Source organism: Hypoxylon trugodes, assembly GCF_022578975.1.
Source record: "Hypoxylon trugodes strain CBS 135444 unplaced genomic scaffold F4822scaffold_4, whole genome shotgun sequence".
NCBI lineage: Eukaryota > Fungi > Ascomycota > Sordariomycetes > Xylariales > Hypoxylaceae > Hypoxylon > Hypoxylon trugodes.
This window is the reverse complement of record NW_026250019.1, coordinates 1,971,889-1,995,542: the sequence shown is the minus strand read 5'-3', so window position 1 is coordinate 1,995,542 and position 23,654 is coordinate 1,971,889. Positions and strand designations below refer to the sequence as shown.

Below are 23,654 nucleotides of genomic sequence, written 5' to 3'. Positions count from 1 at the left end.
TATATGCAAATGCATTAGTTGACCTTACTTTACTTTACCTTACCACCTTAGCCTAGTTACCTTCCTTGTTTACTTGTCATAATGTTAATGTTATCTTCAGGCAGGTATACTGCTAGCTCTCAGGCTCAAATGAACTCCTGAATCGTATTCTCTTATTACCTCCGTGAATCAATATCGCCTGGGTTATTGCTAAGCGCTTTTAGCTGACAGCCATGGGCGTCTATCGCCTGTTCCAACCAGTCGGCTCCCATGTCCATCCTCTTTCCGGATTTGAAACAATATACGGGCCTTTATTGTAAGGGACTAGCATCATCCGTGCTAAGCCTTTTCTATACGGATCCTCTCCGGCACCGTCCTCCGCGATCCAGTTCGTGCTTTAGCCAGGTCCTTCAACTTGAGTAGTAGATACAGTATACTTCCATTGCAGATCATGTCCTATCACGTCCTCTTCCCGGAATACCGGGCAAGCAATGAGATTTCTTGGCTTCATCGGAGCCACGACATGATGCCATTTATTAATCGACCTAGCTCCCCTTTCTGTATAGTCCATCAGCCACGCTACCTTAGGTCTCGGACGCTTGGACGGTAACCTCAAGATGCCGTCTTTTTCACGTATCGCGACTGCTGTACTAGCAGCTGCTACTAGTAAGTTCTACGGCGTCTTCAACGAAGTAAAGACACCCGCTTAACACAAGTAGCTTTCCGGGCCTGCCTCGCCCAAGATGCCGTCCCCTACACTGATGCCACCACGGGCATTGAGTTTGGAACATGGGCTCAAGGTGACCAGACCTTTGGTCTTGCTCTGCCTGAGGATGCCTTGACCAAAGATGCCTCGGAATATATCGGTATACTAGTATGTACCCAGGCATAGTCGAACTTGCGGCAGCCTTTACTGAATACTTCTCTAGCAATGTTCCACGGGCTGGTGTGGTATATCTCATGGAGAGTCCGGACAAATGACCCAGGCTTTGCTGCTCATCGCCTGGCCCTATAAGGATCAGGTCTTAACGTCGTTCCGATTCGCAACTGGTTACAACTTGCCGGGTGTATATACCGGAAATGCAACACTGACCCAGATCTCGTCTAAAGTTACCGAGACCGGCTTCGAAGTCATATATCGATGCCAGAACTGTTTCGCTTGGAACCAAGATGGGACCAGCGGCAGCGTCCAAACTAGCGGTGGAACGCTCGTCATGGGCCGAGCTTCGGCAAAGACGGTCCCCAGCCACCCCGAATGTCCCGCCGATATCAGCTTTGTACAACACCAGAGCTTCGGACAGTTCGGTGCTCCTTTGAAAGATATTGGAAAGGCCAAATACCCTGACTGGGCTGCGTTGGCAACAAAGAATGTCACGGGTGAATGTGGTGGTTCTACTACGCCGCCGCCGTCGGCAACCCCTGTGTGTGCTAAGGAGATGGCCAACCAGACGTTCGACTACATCGTTGTTGGTGCCGGAGCCGGAGGTATCCCCATTGCGGATCGATTGAGCGAGAAGGGCCATAGCGTCTTGCTACTTGAGAAGGGGCCGCCGTCCTCGGGTGTATGGGGTGGAAACATGAAGCCACTCTGGCTTGAGAAGACAGACCTCACTCGATTCGATGTTCCCGGTCTTTGCAACCAGATCTGGGTTGATTCAAACGGTGTAGCTTGCCTAGATACTGACCAAATGGCCGGATGTGTCCTTGGTGGTGGTACGGCTGTTAATGCAGGGTTATGGTGGAAGGTAAGGTATCTCGATCGTATATTTATGGCCTCGATGCTGATGGGCTACAGGCCAACCCGAAGGACTGGGACGAGAACTTCCCCGCCGGATGGCACAACTCGGATCTTGTAGGAGCTACAGATCGAACCTTCACACGTATCCCAGGAACTACGAAGCCCTCTCAAGATGGTGAAGTATATATGCACCAAGGATTCGATGTCATCGCAAACGGGCTGAAGGCGGCTGGATGGAAGAATGTCCCAGTCCCCAATGACGCTCCAACCGAGAAGAACCACACTTACGGTGCCACGACATACATGTTCTCTGGTGGCGAGAGAGCTGGACCTTTGACAACTTACCTAAGCACAGCGGCCAAGCGTGATAACTTTGCGCTCTGGATGAACACCCCCGCCCGAAGAGCCCTTAGAGAGGGTAGCCATATCACTGGTGTTGAATTGGATTGCACAGTAGAGGGTGGCGGATACGGCACTGTCAGCGTTACTCCCAAGACTGGACGAGTTATTGTTTCGGCTGGAACTTTCGGCTCAGCGAAATTCCTTCTCAGGAGTGAGTTTTAATCGCATCGTACTTTTTACTCGAATGGTTTACTGACTGTAGTAGGTGGTATTGGACCTAATGACCAACTCGAGGTCGTTGCTTCATCGCCATCTGATGGAAAATCATACGTTGCAAAGGAAGATTGGATTAACCTGCCAGTGGGATACAATCTAATTGACCACGTCAACGTAAGTAAGCTTCAACACACGATTGGGCTTCTCTAACTATTACCGTATAGACCGATACTTACTTCACCCATCCTGATGTTGTATTCTACGACTTTTACGAGGCATGGACGACGCCTATCCCCTCCGACAAGCAGAAATACCTAGCAAACCGTACCGGTATTCTCGCCCAATCTGCCCCTAACATTGGCCCTGTGGTACGTGTATTCAGCTTCGCTCTACTTCGAGACCCATTCTAATGAAATAAATAGTTCTGGGACGAAATTGAGGGAGCGGATGGAGTGGTCCGTCAAATTCAGTGGACAGCTCGTGTTGAGGGCGAGGATCAAACCAACAGCACCAGTAAGTCACTATGAAACAATTCTCCAAGAATAAGCACTAAATATATACAGACACTATGATTATGAGTCAATATCTTGGTAGAGGCCAAGTATCCCGTGGTCGAATGACCATCAACTCTGGACTAAGCACTGTCGTTTCCACGCCTCCCTACCTTCGAGACCCGAATGACAAAGCAGCTGTTATCAAGGGTATTGAGAACCTACGAAACGCCCTAAGCAGCGTCAAGGATCTCGAATTCCGATTCCCGTCCACAAACCAAACCACGGAATCTTATGTCGATGCTATTGAAGTGACGGCGGCTAAGCGACGCTCAAACCACTGGTTGGGTTAGTATTTCTAGGCTAATTGTCTTCTTCTTCGTCTTACTAACGCTTTACAGGTACGGCTAAGATAGGTACAGATGATGGTCGCAAGGATAACGGAACGGCCGTTGTTGATCTTAACACCAAGGTTTACGGTACCGACAACCTCTTCGTTGTTGATGGGTCGATCTTCCCAGGAATGGTCACTGGTAACCCCTCGGCTATGATCGTTACCGCCTCAGAATTTGCCGCCCAGAAGATCCTAGCTCTGGCTCCAAGGGTCCCGGCGAAGATAACAAAGAACACAGGGGCTCAGATTCTATCTCTATAGACTAGTCTAACGTAGAACTACTATAGAGCCGATATATATGGTTCGACAAAATTCTTGTACATATTCTTTTGATTATCGGGACGTCTATGAGGAGCCCCTAAAATTATATATATACATATATACGTGTAAATTTGCATAAAATTTTCGGTCTCCTCGAACTTAAAGTGTGATTTAGTTGGACACAACCGGTGCTTTGGTTGTAATTAGTTATGAGAATAAGCTCTCGAAGAAATTCGCGTCAAAGCCCTGGAAGGTCCACTGATCTACGTCTGCTACTAGCTCGGGGAATTGGTACGGCGCAGCAAGATTCGGCTCAAATGGCATAAAGGAGAAATTAGAATCTTCTCCGAGCGAAGCCAAAAAGCCAGAAGGGGGCTGAGAAGATTGCTGTAGATTCGGATCAACCACGATATCTTCGGGGTTATCGGAGGCGAGATAGATACTATCGGGCTGAGCGGAATCCTGCGGGTCGCTTGGTCCATTGTATACCGCTTCATCGTCCCCGTAGTTGGTTGATGGCATCGTGCTGCTGTCGCCGTCTAGACGATGTTGTTGTCGTTGTGTGTGTCTGCTTACTGGGTTGATATTGATGGTGCCAAGATACGGTATCTCCAAACGCACGGGCGTGTCAATGCCACCACTATCCGCCGTTAGATCAACATTCGTCAAGGGTAGCAGTCGCGTAATTATGTCGGAAGTCTCACGTGCAATTTTGTCATCGTCTCTCTCGGCCATCCCTTTTACGACGTCCCTGACAGTACGGATTAGGTTGCGATCTGCCTCACGGCATTGAGTCGTTTCAGGGTCCCGCGACCGCAGCTTTGGATCTAGGTAGCCAAGCAGAAGTGTTAGAGCTGCGGTTAGACCGCTATAATCAGTATGCCGACAAGCGGACGCGGCGTCGATGAGAGTTCGGGAGACGACATAAGCTTTGAGCATTTCGCGAGAGGCTTGTAAACACGCCGTTTTGCTATAGTCCCAGCGTCGCTCCTTGGGGTCTCGCAGCATATACGGTAGATGAAGTAGGAGCAGAAGATGGTGATGATCCATATGTATCCGGATGTGCATATGTGCCCGGATTAAGTCCTGCGGCAACGCCGCGAATGTGTCGATCTCTAAAGGTCTCCACCAACCCTCACCCATCGACTCTGCTGCCTGCTCTAGTTCACGTTCAATAGCTTGTGTTACGCCAAAGGCGGCCTCAGCTGAACTTTTATTAATGCTGATGTTGCGTCTGATAATGGCCCGTGTGATGACCGTGTGTAGCCGCTCAAGCCTATATGCCGGGGGCATGTTGGCGATGCGTTCTGGATCGGCAAAGGAAGTATCGTCATTGGCAGCATCGAGACCTAGAAGAAGTGACACGTTTCGATCAGAGAGATTGATGTGATACCACAATGCGCTGGCTCGGGTGCGCGTTGAGGGATCCGAACGTGGGTCGACGGATTTCAGTGGCTTTTCGTCTGGCCATCGGTCTACACCCATGAGTTGCGCAACAGCAAGAGCGCGGCGAAGGGCGAGCCAGGCTTTGCGGAGATTCCCTGCGTTAACGCTAAAGCGCATTAGAAACTATTGTCGACTCTCGAAGTATAATAGATTTACGTATGAAGAGAAGGTGTTTGCTATCAAGACATTAGCAATAAAACCCAAATGCGTGGAACATAAATCAACTTACAAGTATAGCTAGGTAGCTAGGAAGACTCTCAACCTGTTCATTATCCATGTTTCGAAAAACAAAACGAAAAAACCATTATTTCATTACTTACTGGTATACCACAATAAGACTTAACGTTTCCGAGCCTTCAACAGAACCGACAAGGTCGTCATTGGAAGCGACTAGGTCCACAACCAAGTTTACCATTCTATTCGTCTGGGAGCGAATAGGTCCCTTCGAGACAAGGTCTCTTGGGAGAAAGTTTGAAGACATGCTCTGCATACAGTTCGCCAGTTGCATTAAACGCTTCGCCAACAAGGCTGGGTGACTGGTCACGGGCGGAACCACCGTGATGGTGGATGGGGGCTCAAATGAGCCATCAATATTACCGAAGAATCCAGCGACACATTGTGCGCCCGAACCAACTGCAGCTATTGCATTGATATCGCGTTGGCACGGGAAAGCTGCGTGGAGAGTCCTCGAGACATTGGCATACTTGGCGGGGAGGACGCATACATGACCATGTGCGGATGCTGGGGGCGGCCCAAAGGTCGTATGAGCTGTAGTGCAAGCCTCGTCACTCCCCTGTAAAGGATCAATCATGCCTATGGTTTGGGATTGGTGAGCCGCTGACGAACATAGAAGGACGTCTGATGACGAATCGAGCTCATCTTCGGCCGAAGCGGAGGAATCAGAGGGTCGGCCGCCGGGCGGACCAAGCACATCAAGTGTATAAGAATTAGGTGCTAGCCGTTCGACAAGCGTCTCAAGTAGGCCCTCAACTCTACTCAATCTCTGTGATAGCCCTCGTTCTGGTGTTTGGGGCTGGTCATCGGTGAATTCCTGGGACACGCAGGCAGTGCCTCGCGCCTCGCAACCAATGCAGACGGCAGTTGCCTCTGATACGAATTGGCAACGAGTTTTCCTTCTTCTGCCTTACCATCGAGGACCCGTTAGTATCTGACAGTATCGGTATTAGATGGGTACTCACATTCCCAACAACTATGCGTCCCCTTACGGATTTTTCTCCTTTTTGCGTCTGGGTCTTGCCCTCCACTTGAACTTCGCATAGGAAGTTGGGGCATTTTCAAATCTTGCTTGAGCGGTATTTTATACCAACAAAACCGGCGCTTGGGACTATCTTAATTGGTGGCTTGTCTTGCAGTGAACATGTAGTAACATGCACACCACTTTCTGAAATTGCAAGGAGACTATCATACAACAAGGAATGTTCATACAAAATACTCATTATGTAGCACATTAGGGTTGTGGTTTTCTAGCAAAATCGATCAACTAACCTCTAATGCTCTGCTTTCTATCTCCTACCTAACCTCCTGAGCTTGATGCCAAGAAATTTCGTCCGAATTTGACGGACGAATTTGTCAGCAATTTAATGGCGGGGTGGTCCTTGGTAGCTGACGTTTATTTCCAACCAAACGAAGTGGAGAGTACCCTGGGTTGGTAGAGACCAAGAATCAGTCTCTTCCTCGGTATACATATTTCAACACGAACTGGTCATGAAGATGTCGTCGCATTAGCCCATCCTTTGTCCCGCACAGATTATCATCATGAACTAGACCGGCAATTTTAGCAAGGATCTGCCCAGTGGCACAGCATGGGTACTCCATAACAATACAGCGATCCAGCGATAAAATGCTTGGCCTGTCAAATAGGTACCTACAAGCCAGGTACCTCTAATTAGAGGTTCAGCTACGCCCAACCGAAACTGATGTGGCCAAAGGGTGGTGGCACACGGCTCGACTACGGCCAAAGGACTGTGCTGTGGCCAACCGGGTCGTTGTCTTACGGAATCTTAGAATCTCCGAGGAGGGTGGCTGCAGAACGAGGCGCGATTTCGGGTCCCAATCACCCACCTAGATACTCAGCGCAGCAACATGGCGCATAGAGTCGAAAATTTCGCCCGATTGTCTCCGTCGTTTCTACTACTCGGCAAGCGAACTAAAATGTAAAGGCATCTAACCGTTGTTCCCAAGCGCATCTGCCGCGTCCCCACGTCGAAGATTGTCTTCCAAAACACGCCCCAACTAGAAACTTCAGGCGATGATGCATTACCAGATAGCTACTTGACCTCCGATCATGAACACTGCGGCTGCTCTGATCCGGTGGAATCGAACATCGGATGACGTGGCTGGGAAAACTGGCCTCTACCCGGGTCGTACGAGCTGCAAGTGCCGGTGATTGTCAGACGGCCCATCCAATCATGATCGCGACGGAAAATTCCTTCTATGTAGGCAGGAGAGCTGCATCTTGATAAAGAGGAGGTCCATAGGCAGTGAAGGACAGTTCTAATCATTAACAATAGGATTCTCTTGCCTCCTAACCTCACATAGTGGTTCTACTTGTTACTAACAGTAGGCCCCGGAGGCTTTATTCTAGCTCGACAATCAGTTCCGGGCTTACACAGCCCAATATACGCACAAGAGGGGGGACTCTATGCTAAATGTCTGAAACCGCCAAGGAAACTTGTTCTCAAACTTGAACTCATTTTATCTTAGCACACGTCCCAAGTGTGGTATGAATAGGGTTGGTTATGATTTTTTTTTAAAAAAAAAAAATAAATAAATAAAAAAAAATAAAGGGAAAAAGGACTAGGTTCGAGAAGAAAACAAAAACTAGAAGAGATAGCGGTCGTTCGGGCGTCTATCTCAATGTTATATCGCCAAAAGAAAAGGTCACAAGGATAAGTTGACGACGATGTTCTGCCTAAAGCTCACAGCCTGGGTTGACGCCGTTTGATTCAGCTCTAAGCTCATAAGATTAGACGCTCTGTCATCATGGACAATCCAAGCTCGTCGTGAGTCAGAAGTTGGTAGCGAGCATGAACCCAAAACGTATGTGCAACGGAAACCCATCAAAAAGAAGAAACATGGGTGAAACTAGCAGTACCTAGGGGTATCTTGGGGTATCTTGATTCGGGTTACGGCGTTACGGGGCTACAGCGTTTATGACCTTTTGAATAACAGCGGGGACGTTTGAGATCCGCACAAGGGATCGGCCCAGTCGAACCAGTATAATTTTGTGTAAGGAACTTTTTCTTCTTTGTTTTTATTTTTCATTTTTATTTTTATTTTTATTTTCATTTATGACATCCATTAGGTCCGTTTTAAGTAGTAGAAATAAATTTAGAAATTGAGAAAATTGGGATTTACGGAACTGACTGCGATACAGTAAGATCGAATACTGCCAAGAACGCCACATCCACATCGGAAACCTGCCCAATATGATGAAATAGGTTTCCCATGAGTATCAAGGGGGTGGACGTTATTACCAAACCATCCATGGATGTCTTATGCAATGCAAATCAGCAATCCAGTAGACTCTAAACGACAAACGGATAGATCTCTGTGTCTTGTCTGCACATAATGCTGGGAACGCATTAACATCTACCAGTCAGGACAACTATTTTCCTTAGGGGCACTCAACCTCCTAGCTGGATTTATTCTAGGGCTGAAACGATCCGGAGCCAATCTTTAAGAGGCAGTCTTAGCGATCCATCGGTGTACTACCTGGGCATCTGACCCCTCGAGTTCGAGTTTCTGTACCTAGAATTGAAACGGTCGTCTCACCAATCGCATTTAACTACCGAGAAGAACAGTGATTTGCAATTGGAAATTGGAAATCTGCGCAGCGACTCTAATTCTTTCCATGTTAACGCCATCCGATTCACTGAACAAATATCCCAATTACCCCAATGTCCACATTATCTACGAGGTATCAATAGTAATTCGACGAAGGGATCGACATATCAGGACAACGGACTTAAGTACTTGTAGCAATTGCGTACTTAGGCACCTAACTTCAAGGATCCTTGTCTGCCACTATCCATTACCACCATTTGCGCTATGCAACCAGCCTTCTGGCCGATACATGGCTTGAAGGTTCTTGCCTTGTAGGTGCTAGAAGGCCACCCAGAAGGGGAGAAAAGAAGAAAAAGCGACACATATCTAGGTGCACTTTTGTTCCTCGCACAGTAGTGACGCCACAGCGCACCACTATGTATTATGGTCTTCCCTTCAATACACTGACACCCCTCGTCGGCCCCCAAAACCCCCCAGGCATGCATTTGTCCCCGTAACAACGAAAAGGGGTCTTGCCCTGTCAGGCTCGGCACATCCCGACGGGGTTGGCTGCATATAATATCCTGTACCGGTCTGGTTCTAATCCGGTCACAGATCGCGGCTCTAGCTCTAGTGGTTAGCAACCTTTTTCGGCGTCAAACACCGCATAAGAGTTTCAAACCCCGTCGTCGTCAGGTCTCAGCTCTAGTAGATCACAAGCATCGATGTCTGCCTGCACAGACCGATTAGTATGAACATACTTGGATATACCTAAGCACATACGCAAAAACACGCGCGTATGGTAGGTATCTATGTACCAGCTCGGCCGGAGCTATCTCTAGAGAGGATTGGCTACTAACATGTACATCAGAGGCAGCCCACCCTACTTTGAGAGAGCATGGCTCCATTTAGCCCCTGCACCCCACATAATACCTACCTAGGGTTATAGTACCTAGATGGAGCCTCAACCGCGGGAAGCCATACGCGCGATGCATGGTAGGCGTCGCAACCCCTAACGATATACCAAGAATAGGAATCATCATATCTAGCAGAGTGCCTATTTACCTAGGTAACGATGCATTTTATTTTGTGGTTATTCGAATTCGACAATCCATCCAACAGCTTATCAGGATAACATTCAAGGTTCGATATGAAGGCATACTAACTAACTGTCTAGCCCTTCAGATTACTCATAGTACTTATTCCCAGCGAAGATCACGGGGGAAGTATTTAGACGGAACGTTTTACGCCATGATCTACAGCGCGTTGATCTGACACACGGGTCGCTTCCAAAACGACTTACACGCAGACTCCTAACGATGGCCGCCTATACAGTGAACCGCTACTTCCTACCAGGTACATGTCTCCGTACTTGCCCCCTACCTTCAGCCTCCGTATGCCCCGCCTTCCTATATCGATCGCGACTATAATTTTTCCGGAAAAGAAGGTACAATCCTCGACGGGAATCGGAGGGGTTTTCGTTTGTCAGGGAAACCGCATACTGGAACACTTACCTAAATCGTTCTCCATCGTCCATCTATGACCCCTGCCGATTTACGTCCTACCCACTTGCATCCATGGAATATACTCTACTCTACGTCTTTGGGTAACTATGTGAAATCTGCCTCATCTGACATGTACTTGAAGTACCTGACAGCAGTGTATTTTGTGCAGTGGAAGCCCTTGCCGTCTTGCGGCGCAATGCATAATGTGAAGTGTCCGTGTGAGCCTCGTATATGGATAGCATGGTAACTCTGCTCTAGAACATTGCCTTTTCATCCTATGATCCTCGTCCATTTTCCTATGGCGGACGTCTTTTCCCCCAGTCTGTCCTTGACACTCAACACCTTTTGATCGGCCTCCGGATCGGACTCAGTACAAACTTTTGCTTTAGTCCTCTGAGGACTGAGCTTGAATTCAGAAACGAAGCATCTGTTTCTCTTCGGATACCCCAAGTTACACTTTTCCCCAAGATCCCTTCCACCCTCCCAAATTACCTATAATCCCCGATTCAGATACCTGCTCCTTCACAGCTGTGTAGCATTGACACAGCCTTACTATTCTCCTCCAAGGCCAACCCTCCCGTTCCGTCTATATCGTCTTATCTTCACGAATTGTGTATCTATCCGTTTCCCCTGTGCTCCCCCTTTTGTCGCCTTCATTACCGTCTCGTTCCTGACACCTCTGGAGTAGCCACTCCTCCTTTACGACCAGCCAACCTCGGTTTTAAGTGTTTCTAGACGGGCCGAGCAAGAAGCTTTCTCACATACTCGTCAGCAACGCCCCATTGTAGAAGGAAATCTAGATCTATAGCTAGCTGGACGTTTCAGGCGAAATCATCAAATAGCCAGGGAGCCCGGTGTCGTTCCTGTTGCTTTTGCTTCGGTCCCCCTATGATCCGACTCACCTGACTAACCAGTACCTACGTAAGTACTAACTCTACTACCTACGCAGCCACGCAAGCAGGCTCTACAAATTCTCTGCTAGCCTTCGGGCACTTAGTTACATTGACCGTTTCAACCTTCTGATGCTAATCGGTTCCTCTAGCGGCGATCATTGTTGATAACTCTAATACTCCTCCGTATCTGACCCTAGTTATACTTTGGCCCAGCCAACAAAAGCTTAGGGCCCCCCACAGCATACACAAGTCATCTACGTTTCTTCTGAATATTTGTCTCCCTTTTGCCGCCATTGCAACAAAAAGGAAAAACCCGACTTGTGCCCTCGTGGCCAAGGTGCCCTCCCCTCCTACGACAAAGCTAACAAAATAAAGGGAACTACTAAGTTCTCATGCGAGGGTGAGGGGGAAGTGACGCCCCCCTAGCCAATACTCCCGCTTCGCATTTCCCAATGGAGTTTTCCTCCCAAGCTATGAGTCAACACGGAAATTTTGGCATATCGAATACCTCTCTTGCCGCAGAGGTTTTCGTTTACCCAGAGGAACTCTAGCATACTAAAAAGTAACGACAAGATTGCTGGGAGTGGATAGTCACTTGCCATGTGGAGGGGTCTTTGGCCATCGACTATTGCAAATCTTCGTCTCGAGTACGGCCTTCTCGAAAAGAGGGGTGGGGATAACTAGTTACCAATCCTGATTAGTTGCCGCAGTTTCCTTTTTCATTTTGCTCTATCTTGAGAGCAAGGAAACTCGCAACTTAACAAGAACAGCTGGATCTGTCCTTCCAAATCCTGGACTCCTATACAGATGGGCTGGGGAAATAGATTCGGTCTGCTACAGCCGCTCATCATATTCCTTGGATCTCTATCGGAATAATATCCATTTTGTCCTTAGAACTTGGCGAAATACATGAACTATCCCCATTCGGAGGGAGAAAAAAGAAAGAAAAAAGAAAAACTACAAATCATCAGGAGGTTATTGTTTAACCTACCATTCAGGATTCCTAACATCATGGACGTTACCTCGTTGTTGAATTCATCGTCGATAGTGAAAGGGGAGTTAGGGATAAAGGCGGAGACACGAAGTGCGACAGATCATATTATTAGTACAACATCCTCAACAGCAGGAGTGGTTGCAGAATGTTCACCTGTTCCAGGGAATTCACTGGGTGACAAGACATCACCTCGGAGAGTGAGTGATGCAAGGGCGCCCAGCCGAAGCAGGACGCCATGGAGTGCAAACGGGTATGCGCTTCCGCTTACACTGGACACCAAATCAACTCAAGCACCAGGGGGGACGATATCCAGCAGTACATCGCCCGCGGAATCTGGGAGTCCCAAGTCACCACGACACAAATTCTCCGATAGTCATAGTAGCCTTTCATCTTACACGTCCTCGTCGACTTCGCTATCACACTCGAGGATTTCGTCAATGTCTACTGTGGGGGGAATCCCGCCAGTCAGTTCTATGCCTGACACACCTTCACTTGAGACTCAATTCGAATGTGTCGAGTTTCCAATACCTAGAATTTGGCCATCAGATGTCCAGCAAAGGTTGAGAAGAGAAAGAAATCAATCGCCACCTGCAATCGATGGGGAAAAATTAGTCATGGATCTAGGACGATTGGGCTCTCCATCGGATGCCATGTTAATGTCAAGAGGCACGCAGAGTGTGCAGAGTATGCAGAGCATGCAAGGTGTGGATCGGGCTACTAAGAGAAAAGATTCCATCATGTGAGTCAATTGCACTTTCTTTTACTTACTTATCTCTTTCCTTCCAAACTCCTTTTCGCGGTGCATGATCTCCGAGTGGCCGATTAGCCGATTAGAAAAGTTCGGACCAAGTGTCGAGGAAGGTACGAAGTGTTCAAATAGGGGCAATCAACCAGTCACCAGTCACGTTAGTTAGCGCGCTTGACATTTTTTTGCAGTCTTCTATCTCGATACCCCATTCAACCTATCATGATATCAATTTCATCCCAAACATTTATTTCTATTGTTTAATTTGTTTTCTATTCATGTACTATCTTTTCCCCAACGTGATTGTATTAACTAGTGGTAAGAAGTTCGAAATTGTGTGCGCGCTTATTTATTTGAGAATCTCTCCAACCCATTCTCTCTTTTCTTCTTTCTTTTTTCTCGAAATCAGGGCTGGCTATTCAACAATTTATAGAAGCTGATCTCTCTCTCTCGCTTTAGTGCTAAGGATATCAGACCTAATCTTTGTCATCTCGTCCCTCTTGAGTTTGCTAAAGTCCACAAGAGGGCCATTTCAGCACCAGATTTCGCACCATCAGACACAATAGATCGCGAATTCCCCCCACCACCTTCTACATTTCAGCCCACTTCATCTCCTTCCCATCGAGGTGAGCCTCGTTCAAGTTTCACCATGGAGACGACACCTTATTCCCCTCCTCAACCCGGTCAGACTCCTCAGGACGACGGCGTTTTCTGCATGTATAAAACAAATTGCGATACAGGCTCTCAGCTTCGCAAAGCTATTTCGCACATATTTGGTCGCAATAAAACGTGCACGCGAAACATCCCTTCGCACGTCTGGGTTCATTTCTGCAGGAAGCACTACCAACGCAGCCGCTATCGCAATGCGCAGGAATGGGCTAGAATTCAGTGTGATCTGGTTCAGAAACAGATTCACCGGGTCCAAGAATGGAGTGACAAGAACAAGCAAGACGGCTTGCCTGGAATTGTTCAGGAATGGTCCTTGTCAATGAGGAAGCGAGAGCAAAACCGCGTCCAGGAGAAGACCGGGAGAAAGCGCACTTACCGCAACGATAGTGACGACGACGACGATGATATACCGGATAGCGCTACGCTTAACGGTACCGCAGTCCCCGACTGGCTTCGCAGCAAATGCGGTGATGGGTATAGCACAACTGAAATCGAAGAGATTGTGGCTCGTCTAAAGCAAGAGATGGTAGAGACCAACATGACCCAAATACCCGACATAGAAATCCTTCCTAATATCTCTATGGATGTCTCGAACGACACAAGGCCTAAGACACTAATGAAGCGAAAGACTAGTGCTGGGAACAACACTCACAAGCGATCACAGTCCGTTGGTGTCGCTCTCCGACCTGAGTCGCAGGCCATGGCTCGTCGGGTAAGCCAGCCCACGTTCTGGAGAAATGACGATAACACGCCCCCTTACCCTTCCGAGAAACGTCAGCGGACAACGGATCTACCGCTATATAGCGACAATGCAAATATGAGTGCGAGATTTCCTGAGCGTCCGGCGCTTGCCCCACTGCGAGATATGCGCACGCTTGCTCATCGTCCCGCCTTCGACAATATCCGGGAGAATCATGCGGAGGAGTCATACTATAGCCGCGAGGGCGCGAAAGCCTTCAGCTATAACTATGATCATTGGCCGACGCCGTTCTCCCAACGGAATGGCAGCCAGCCGGCAGCTCTGAATTCAGACCCTAATACCTCCCGTAGCTATCTGAACGATAGGCATAACCCCCATCAACGATCTTTGTCACAAGTAGAAGGCTTCCAGAATAACTTCGCCTATCGCTCTTCTTCTACTTTCCCTCCAAGCCATGCTTCGGAAACGGCGCCACACTACGACAGAGGTCCAATGCCTTCCAGACATTCTCATTATGGCGACCATTTACCACAAGTTGAACAAACTTCGACTTCATACCAACAACAATGGGCTTCTTCTGTACCAGCCCACACCTCTTCTTACTCTGGGTATAAGCACATGCGCCATCAGAGTACACCATCAGCTCCTCATAGTGGTAATACCCCGCAGGTACCTAGCACTGAATACGAGCCTGCTAACAGTGCTCGCGCCGCCGGTTCATATGAGCAGCCATCTTTATGCCATCCTCGCCAGGCCCCGCACGCTCCGGCGCGCCAATACTCCCATCGACCTCTGGTCCAAGAATCCGACCAAGCTAAAGCTGTCTTTAGTGAGCGTCGCTAAGGCATCGATCGCCATATCTGACTCAAGCTCGTGTTATTCAAATAGCCTTGACTTGGGGATGCATTGATCGACCTTTTTCATTATCAGTATTATTAATATTCTGCGCCGCGTCCTACTATAATCCTTTCGTTTTCAACTAGGACTACCTCTTTCTCGGCGAAATCGCGAAGATCTCGACAAACTATAGAATAAACGAATTAAAATATTAGACAGGATACCCCGACCGGAGTCACGAAATCGGCCATACAACGTGGATTGGGAAGCGGTGTCCCTCCTTGGCAGGCCTCCGCGTTACGGCATCGTTGTCATCTTCGGATGTGTTTCTGCTGGTCATATTTTAGAGAGTTGACTTAACTCTGCTGGTTTTGGCTGTTAATAATATCCTTTGACAGCCAATATTAGTTCGGTGTTGAGGAGTTTTCGCCAGACGTTTTATGCCGCTATCCGAAGGGTTGCATTCATTTCTGATACCACTGTCGAGGGAAGGGGAAGGGGGAGGGAAAGCTCAACTATTTTACGTATTCAACAAAAAGGTAACGGGGGCGTATGGATTGGTCGTATATGGTCTACGGCCTATGATGTCTGTACGATAGTTGACTAGCACCCGCGATGATTTTTTTTCCTTTTTCTATTAAAATAGAGCACCTGCATCACACCATGATGAGCTTATGAAGTATACCCCGCTTTGTCGTCCAGCCATTTCATCAGTGGCGCTAGAATAAAAAGCAAATCGCCAAAAGACACATACGCAAATTTTATTTGTTGAGCTGCAACTATGACCCATGTAATTACACTACGGTTTAATAATTACGAGATGCAAAATATCCCGATGTAAGTCGTGAGAATTGGCGAGGCTCTTTCTTGAGTTGCCTTTTGCCTCTTCGATAACAGTTGGCCACGGGTCCCATGCTTTTCTGTGATTGGTTAGTTTAATGAATATTATCTCGATTAGGAAGTCATCCCTTATCAATGTACCTAGGTATCTATATCTAAGCGGGCACACCTACATGACAGCGGGAGGTTTATCGTCAGTGCGTAGGTACCTAGGTACATATAGCTAGCCCCTCATATTACTATGTTGTGTATGTTGTGGCACAAGAACTAAGGCATGCAATGGAGCTGCGATTGGGTGATCGTCATTGTACGACGAGTTCGACTGGGGATGGTACATGGCTGGCTTAGTTATTAAAAAAAAAAAAAAAACTAAAAAAAACTCCCCACATCATATATAAAACATCGAAGCACATGTCAAAACGTGTCTAAGCAGCAGTTGATAGGAAAATTCGAACTCTTTGCGCAATTTCGGAGACGACACATAATTGCTTCATGCTGGGACCTTCAAGTCAGATGGAAGCTATGACAGACAATCATCAGCGTATTCTTTCCTCAATTTCCCAAGGTTTTCAAAAAGGAGAACCATATCTGACCCTACCTAGGGGAGCAAAAGTTTGGCTACAATATGCATTGATTATGGAAGAGACAAGTGAGCTTTTATCTTATCATGGCTCTCTATGAAGAGCCAGATACATTGTCAAATCAACATAGAAATTGCTCGGGTAGCTGTGTCACCAGACAGTGTTTGCTAAGAGCGATTGATGCGTAATTTCCACAGCTAATTCTGCATGAGGACTGACTAGACCTGTCAACGAACGCAGGTAGGCAAACGCTTATTAGTACCTACATAGGCACACGTAAGGTAGGTGTTGGACTGTTTACCTACCCGCGCGGGAACTACGCACTTTCCAACCTCATAGCAAAAAGGTTAAATAGACCGAGCAAATAGGCTCGTAATCGTTATCATATACCCCTGCCCAGACAGCGTAGGTTTAAGTTTGAGCCTCATCCAACGTCCTTGCCGTGTCAACAAATATATCGGGAGACAGACTCTGTGATCATCAAACTTAGGGAACATTGAAACTTACCTAGATATCTATTGAACTTTGTAAGGACGTGATGCCATATCGTCGACGAGGAAAGTAGTCACGATCTCTCTTCAGAACGCATATAAAAGGGCGCCCTTCTTCCAAGATTTCCCTCCTCTCCTCTTCACATCTCACCTTCAAATTTCATCTTCAAATCTCATATTCTCAGCTTCTCATCACATTTCTCACCACTCACGTCTTCGGGGATCGCCAATACCTACACACCTAGCTCGATATCTTTCTTATCGGTATCCAGTAAGGAGACGATGGCACCAGCTACTCACATTCCCGCGTTCGTATTCGACATCGATGGGGTGCTCGTAAAGGGCACTAAGCCGGTTCCAGGGGCCCGCGAGGCTATTGAATTGTTGCAGGACCTGAGTATCCCATTCATGTTTCTGACCAACGGCGGCGGTCACACGGAAGAGGCTCACGTCGCCAAGCTCAAGAGCCGGCTTGGTCTCGCCAACCTAAGCGCGAAGCAGTTCGTACAGTCCCATACACCGTATTACGACCTCGTGTCTAGGTATGGTGACAAGACGATCTTGGTGCTTGGGGGCCACGGCCAACAAATCCGGGACCTAGCACACGCCTACGGCTTCAAGAAAGTCGTCACCTCGTCTGATAGTAAGTAAACCCCTGATGTCATGACGCCTCACAGTACTAACATGAAAATATAGTCATGGCCGAATTCGAGTATATCCACCCCTTTCCCGAGATGACCAAAGCACACCACGAGGAGCACGGGCGCCGCAGCGATACATGGCTGCGAGACACACCGATCTCGGCTATCCTCTGTTGGACATCGCCACGGGACTGGTGCCTCGACCTACAAGTCGTCAAAGACTTGCTGTTGTCAGAGGGTGGTGTGCTCGGGACGCAGTCAGCCAAGAACGGCGATGCTACACTACCCGACAACGGGTACTTGCAAGACGGACAACCGGACCTGTTCTTTTGCAACCCAGACTTCGAGTGGAGCACAGAGCACGAGCAACCACGGTTCGCGCAGGGGGCGTTCCTCGAAGCGTTGAAGGGAATTTGGAGCCACACCACACAGGGGAAGGCCGACCTTCAGTACACAATGGCCGGCAAACCGAGCAAGGCTACATACCAGTATGCCGAGAAGGTTCTGCAAGGGTACTACGACGGCGAGGTGAAGGAGGGAATGAACGGAAGCCCCGCCGCCGTGAAGCGCCCAAAGATCGGCACCGTGTACATGGTAGGTGACAATCCCGAAAGCGATATCGCGGGGGCCAACTCGATTCAGTCACAGCGATTCATCGGGTGGAAGAGCGTGCTCGTCGGGACGGGCGTCTACAAGCCTGGCTCGGTGCCTACACACAAGCCTTACCACACGGCCAAGAATGTCAAGGAGGCCGTGGAGTGGGCGTTGGGGGAGGAAGGTGTGAAAGAGGATTGAAGGGGTTTCCTTTTGTCCTTCCTTCTAGTGTAGCAGCCGTGATGCTGTGATGTGCTCGGGAGAGTTCGGCGGTGTTGCCATGCTGTCATGTTATCGGACGTGTAATTGACTACCCACCTAGAGAGGGTAGCCAGTAGTCGTGTATAAGAGAAGAGGAGTTGGGAGTTGAGGTACCGAGGCTAGCGGGCTAGCAAAATTGTTTCATGGCTGGGTGGCGCATTATATTGATGTCGGACAGCGGGCCTATCGGACTTTATTTAGGAGTTTAGTATTTTGTGGCTTTCTTTTATACATTGTGTACTACAAAGGCGTTCGATATTAGCGATAGATAGTGATATTAGTGAGAGATGCCTGCGACTTGATAGTACTTTATGTAATGGTAATTGTTTAACTTCATCTGATCAAGTACTTGCCTGCACACCTAAGTTTGAAAGTTGTAGATATTACCTAGTAAGATAGGATGAAGAAAGGAAGAATCGAAAGAGGTATGGCCTGTGTTTTGTGCTTGATCTCGTAGTTCAATAGCCCAGCAATATGTACTTGGAGGAATACCTAAGTAGTTTACGTACCTAGTACCTATTACCTATATTACAGGTCTCATTAATAGCGCTAAAACCATCCGCCGTACCTCCCCCACCACCGGAATGTCGAGCGGAATACCCTTACCGTATGTCTGCGGTATTCATTATCTATCCTTTTCTGATTATCATATTTTTCATATAGACGAAGACTTGATTTTACCTACCTAGGTAGTCAGGAGGGAAGGATGCGTTGGCATCTCATGATTCCCCCTTTCGAGCCCAGGCAATTACCTAGGTATGGTACCGATGCGGATATGCCCCCCCGTAGGCTAGGAGTTGGAGAGAAGAAGCCGCCTATTAGCAGCGTTTTAGTTCTTCCGGTTCTCGAGTTATGGTTGGTTTCGATTAATAGAACCCATTCGAGGTAGCAGTGCTAACGCAGGTCCATCGTTGTTCTCATGTTGCCCTAAAGAATATAAAAAGCTCCAATGAGAGTCCACAAAGGCGCCATCGACACAAGGTTAAAAGGCGGTCAAATTACTCGTCTGAAGAGCGGGTGCAGTTACTTATACTTATATTTATAGCATGTGTGGTTTCTGCTGTTTAATGTGGTAGCTCACCTCAGTGGCTGCCCAAATGTCAAATTCGGTATGTGTATTTGCGTATCGAGGTAATATGGATTGTCTATTGTTGTTCTCTATATTTTATGGAAGGGAGAGTGCAAATGGCAGGTATGGATGCGTTTAAGTTGAAATGGCCCTGTTCGTCTTGGTCGGGCTTAATACATGCTCAGTGGATATACTCTTAAAAAGATATCGAAACTATCGATGAAAAAGAAAGCTAAAGTAACTGCGGATCTAATGTGGTAGTCGACCCCATCAAATGTACTATAGAATAGGACGTTTCTCACTATATTGATGCTGAAGGTACCAAATATGTACTAAATTGCCAATTATATCAGATAATTACTCGAGATGTCATTATCAACATGTATACAAAAGTACGTGATATCATTTTACAAAACCAAGTTATCATCTTAATTGCCTTAATTAGCTGTGTGTGACTTGGAAATGTGACGATAGAGGGGTAGGGGTTCGTGACAGGGGGGGCGGTGAATGGATGATTAGATGCTGGCAGGCTGGTGAACTATAGCGGGGCATTATACACTAATACCTACATAGGTACAGCTTGCTAGCCCAACCGTGCCTTGCGCCATTGCCCAAATTGATGAGTGATGGATGGTACATGCATCATGTACACGCGACCTCTGAACTTGATAGCATGTGCACATGCCTTTTTTGGTCTGCCTAAGAGACGAAGAAAAGTAAGAAAGAAATTGTGGTAGAAGCTTTTTCTTACTTCGAACAATGTGAATTGTAAAGTTGTCGCAGTGAAGTATCGTTTAGTTTCTTTATTATTTGTGAAGAAAATAGAAAAAAGAAAGCCACCATTAAATAAATCTTGAAATGAACGTCTTCAACCTTGAACCCATGGACCAACCGTTATTCGCCTAACTTTAACCACGTGCAGATAAGCGATAAGACATACCTCGTCGAGATAACTACCTAGGTACATGTAACTATACCTATTTAGTGCTTAGCAGGGTACATGCAAGTACCTTTTTGAGCCAAGCCAAGTGGGAAAAGAAGAATCTTGGCCAGGAATAATAATCTCTTACCTAGTTAGTACTTTATTAGGGCCACCTTGATCAAAAAAATTAGAAAAAGCCTTATGGTTTTTTTTTTTTTTTTTTTTTTTTTTTTAAGAAACCTGCCATCTACCCCCTAAGGAAGAAGCTGATAATCTAAGGCCCCTCTCTCCCTCTTCCTAACGCGACGACTCTCTACCAACCATCCCCAAACTTGTCGCCGATGACTCCCCGCCTCTAAACATCTCGTACTGACGCGATTCTTCCGCCAACTTAAACTCGGCGGCATTCTCCGAAGACCACGAACGAACCGAGCGAAACTAACGAGAACGAACGTCCAGTCCACCCACCTATATAATATCATCTATCATAGATAATACAACAACCCTGGCCGAAAGCCTCGCTACCTCGGCGCGGCAGAAGCCACCACTAACGCGCCCATGTGGTGGTTCTTTCGCCTCGTCTCCGGTTCCGTCTTCCTCTTGACCATCGTCTTATCCATACCTATCTCTTTCGATGTAGGCGGACGCGATAGCGGGCTGGCCTACAGCCTTTCCCTCTTCGGCTTCTACCTTGTCTACAGCGCTGCCAAACTTGCTACCCCCGATAGCTCACGCGTACGCTGGACCATCACGAAGCTACTCCAGTCCTCCCAGTGGATTATTATTCCCTCACTTCTAATATGGTCCCTCCACAATTTTGCCGTTGACGCCAATAGTACCGACTGGGTGTCCAGAACTATCGGCGGGCTCGGACAGAAACATGCCACTTGGACAGACTGGTTTTTCGGCAATGGAGGATTGGTAGAATCAGTTACCCTCGGTGGTTGGGATAAGACGTTGCGTTACTCAAGCCCAGTCTTCCAGCTTGCCGAAGGGTTCTGTACCTTGTTGGTCATTCAGGCTGCGGGTTGGATCTCGAGGGAGCTTGTGAACAGAGGAAGAAGCGATACCTGGGTCGTAAGTTATCCTCTACATTATAGTCCCACATGTCCTCGTCTTTGTCCTTTGTTTTTCTCTTCACATGCTGACCTATACTAGCTTATCCTCCTCATCATATCCGCCTCTATCATTGCCAGCTCTGTCTACTTCCTATGGAGAGTTGCTTTGTTCCCTTCCGTCAATAATGTCGACGCTATACTTATCGGTGTTACCGTCACCTCAGCTATCTTCCTAGGTGCCATAGGAATTGGTACAGGCCGCGGAAATCCCGTCGAATCGTCATTACTCTTCGCCTATGTCGTTCTATGCGTTTACCAGATATTCACCGACTATGTTCAGTCGCCAGAAGCCCAAGCCCAGGCTGCAGAGCAGGCTGCCAATCAACCAGAATTTCCGCCTTTACCACCTATTATCATGGCAAGCTACTCGACCCTTCTACATCTATTTAACTTCCTACCTTCGGCCGTCTACTCCTCCCTAAGCTTTCTCTATGCGGCGTTCCAGACTATTGCGCCTTCAGTCATGATATCCCTAATTTACCGACTGATTGTGTTTTATTGTGCAACTCGAATTATTCCGGCGGTGCGGGAGTCAGGTATTGGTGCCTTAATAAATGACCCTGCTTTTGACGACTCAGACGATGCAAATCGTTTATTAGGGTTCCTTTCATGGTTCTCGCCTTCGATCCTAATTGCTGTCTACACAAGTCTCCTTTTACAGCACTTCTCTGCCAGTGCTGGTGAGGAAGGCTGGACGCTTCGTCATGGAGACGCAGGAGGCAACACTTGGCGTTGGGTCAATGTTGCCGCTACTATGATTCTTTACGCCAACGAGTTACGAATAGGCAACGAACACCTAAAAACCGACTGAACACTATCATTTGGTAGTCTAGGAACAGGAAAGTTGAGATATTTTAGGCCTGTGGCATGATGCCAGTCCGGAACAACAGGTGACGATGACCTCATTATGAGGAAAGTTACATACATTTTTGACCTTCGTCAGTCATAATTATGATTGAAAGTTGGCGGCAGCATTGGGCAGGGTAGGTCGTCGGCTTGGGAAACGAAGGTTCACAGCACTCGGCGTTAAGGGGCATAGGGGACAGTATACCATTCCATTGAATTCAACCATTGTTTTATTTGTTACAAGGCAGCACTTACGTCTAGCTTAGCAGGCGTGCCGTGCATTTGTGAGGAGTTCTCATGCTTTGGTGTCGGGATTTGCGGAGGATATTTCACATCCCATCATAGTACGGATAGATCCTGTTTGGCCTTCTTCCGCCAGGACACAAGCTCCGTGAATTGAGCTATTGACCTAGGTAGACATACCCCCTGAAATTCACAGCCCCAAGAGCGAATATTCAGCCCAGTCACAAATGAAGATGTCCTGTCATAATGTAATATAGCATTAACAGTCTTATCGATATGGTGTAGGCTCTTATAGATAGGGGTCGGCTTAAAACCCATGTAACACCAGGCTATGCTATAACAGATGCTCGAACAAATTCCTCCATTTCCCCTCTGCTATATTTTTCATGATCATTTGAGTATGACCGAGATTATCGCCCCTTCTAGGAATGAAGATTCAGCTGATTCAGTAATAATTTTATGGGAACAGACACATACCTAATCAGATGTTGAAGGACGCATACAATGAACCACATTTTGCCCCGACTAAAAATGGAAGATCAGTTTCTTGATATTCCTTAACAATATATTAATTTCGAAAGACCTCGGATTGATCATTTTCTCGATTTTGAGATGCCGCATCTAAGTCCTAAATACTCATCGTCACTCTGCGCCGTTGCCGCCACCTTATGAATACTTATGCAACGCCCATCAACCCGTCTAGTTCCAACAGGCTCATCGGATTAAGCGGTTACCCATGAACCTTATGCCACCATAGGTGCTAAATGATCTCTCCCAAGAAATTCGTATAGATTGCCCGTGGTACGATTTCTATGATTGCTAAGCCAATGACCCTCGGTTTGAGATAATCTCGCAGTTTTCAACATGCTTTTGTCTTACGTACACATAAGAGCCGCGGTAGTTCCAAGCCTGAGATTAGACATAAAAATGTATCTCAGTAACATGATATCGAATATCAGTCTATAGTCAATAAAAATAAGGATCACTCGCTGCATTCCCGTTGTTAGTGAATACAAGATCTCGCTTATCAACCCTTAAGTACTAAGCTTATC

General features: G+C 47.4%; 4 protein-coding genes across 4 annotated transcripts; 3 read left to right on the top strand and 1 right to left on the bottom strand.

The window, feature by feature from the left end:
• Positions 1 to 199: 199 nt before the first annotated feature.
• On the top strand, positions 200 to 3,421 carry F4822DRAFT_442940 (uncharacterized protein; the record flags this gene model as incomplete). The annotated part of the gene is made up of 9 exons (XM_051463052.1): positions 200 to 645; positions 699 to 853; positions 909 to 1,724; positions 1,775 to 2,270; positions 2,325 to 2,449; positions 2,500 to 2,643; positions 2,698 to 2,788; positions 2,839 to 3,114; positions 3,168 to 3,421. The coding sequence occupies exons 1-9, from the start codon at positions 597 to 599 to the stop codon at positions 3,419 to 3,421; spliced, it is 2,406 nt and encodes an 801-aa protein (XP_051315595.1). The 5' UTR covers positions 200 to 596.
• F4822DRAFT_215183 (uncharacterized protein) lies at positions 3,374 to 6,525 on the bottom strand. The gene is made up of 4 exons (XM_051453918.1): positions 6,374 to 6,525; positions 6,067 to 6,286; positions 5,188 to 6,010; positions 3,374 to 4,973 (listed from the first exon to the last, which is right to left on the bottom strand). Exons 2-4 carry the CDS (start codon positions 6,158 to 6,160, stop codon positions 3,629 to 3,631), a joined length of 2,262 nt encoding a protein of 753 aa, XP_051315594.1. The 5' UTR covers positions 6,161 to 6,286; positions 6,374 to 6,525; the 3' UTR covers positions 3,374 to 3,628.
• Positions 6,526 to 12,062: 5,537 nt separating this feature from the next.
• F4822DRAFT_428159 (uncharacterized protein) lies at positions 12,063 to 15,002 on the top strand (the record flags this gene model as incomplete). Its single annotated transcript, XM_051460860.1, has 2 exons — positions 12,063 to 12,784; positions 13,250 to 15,002. 2 exons carry the CDS (start codon positions 12,063 to 12,065, stop codon positions 15,000 to 15,002), a joined length of 2,475 nt encoding a protein of 824 aa, XP_051315593.1.
• A 5,575-nt stretch (positions 15,003 to 20,577) lies between these two features.
• F4822DRAFT_214882 (ICE2-domain-containing protein) lies at positions 20,578 to 22,511 on the top strand. The gene is made up of 2 exons (XM_051453916.1): positions 20,578 to 21,472; positions 21,554 to 22,511. The coding sequence occupies exons 1-2, from the start codon at positions 20,954 to 20,956 to the stop codon at positions 22,322 to 22,324; spliced, it is 1,290 nt and encodes a 429-aa protein (XP_051315592.1). The 5' UTR covers positions 20,578 to 20,953; the 3' UTR covers positions 22,325 to 22,511.
• Positions 22,512 to 23,654: the final 1,143 nt, after the last annotated feature.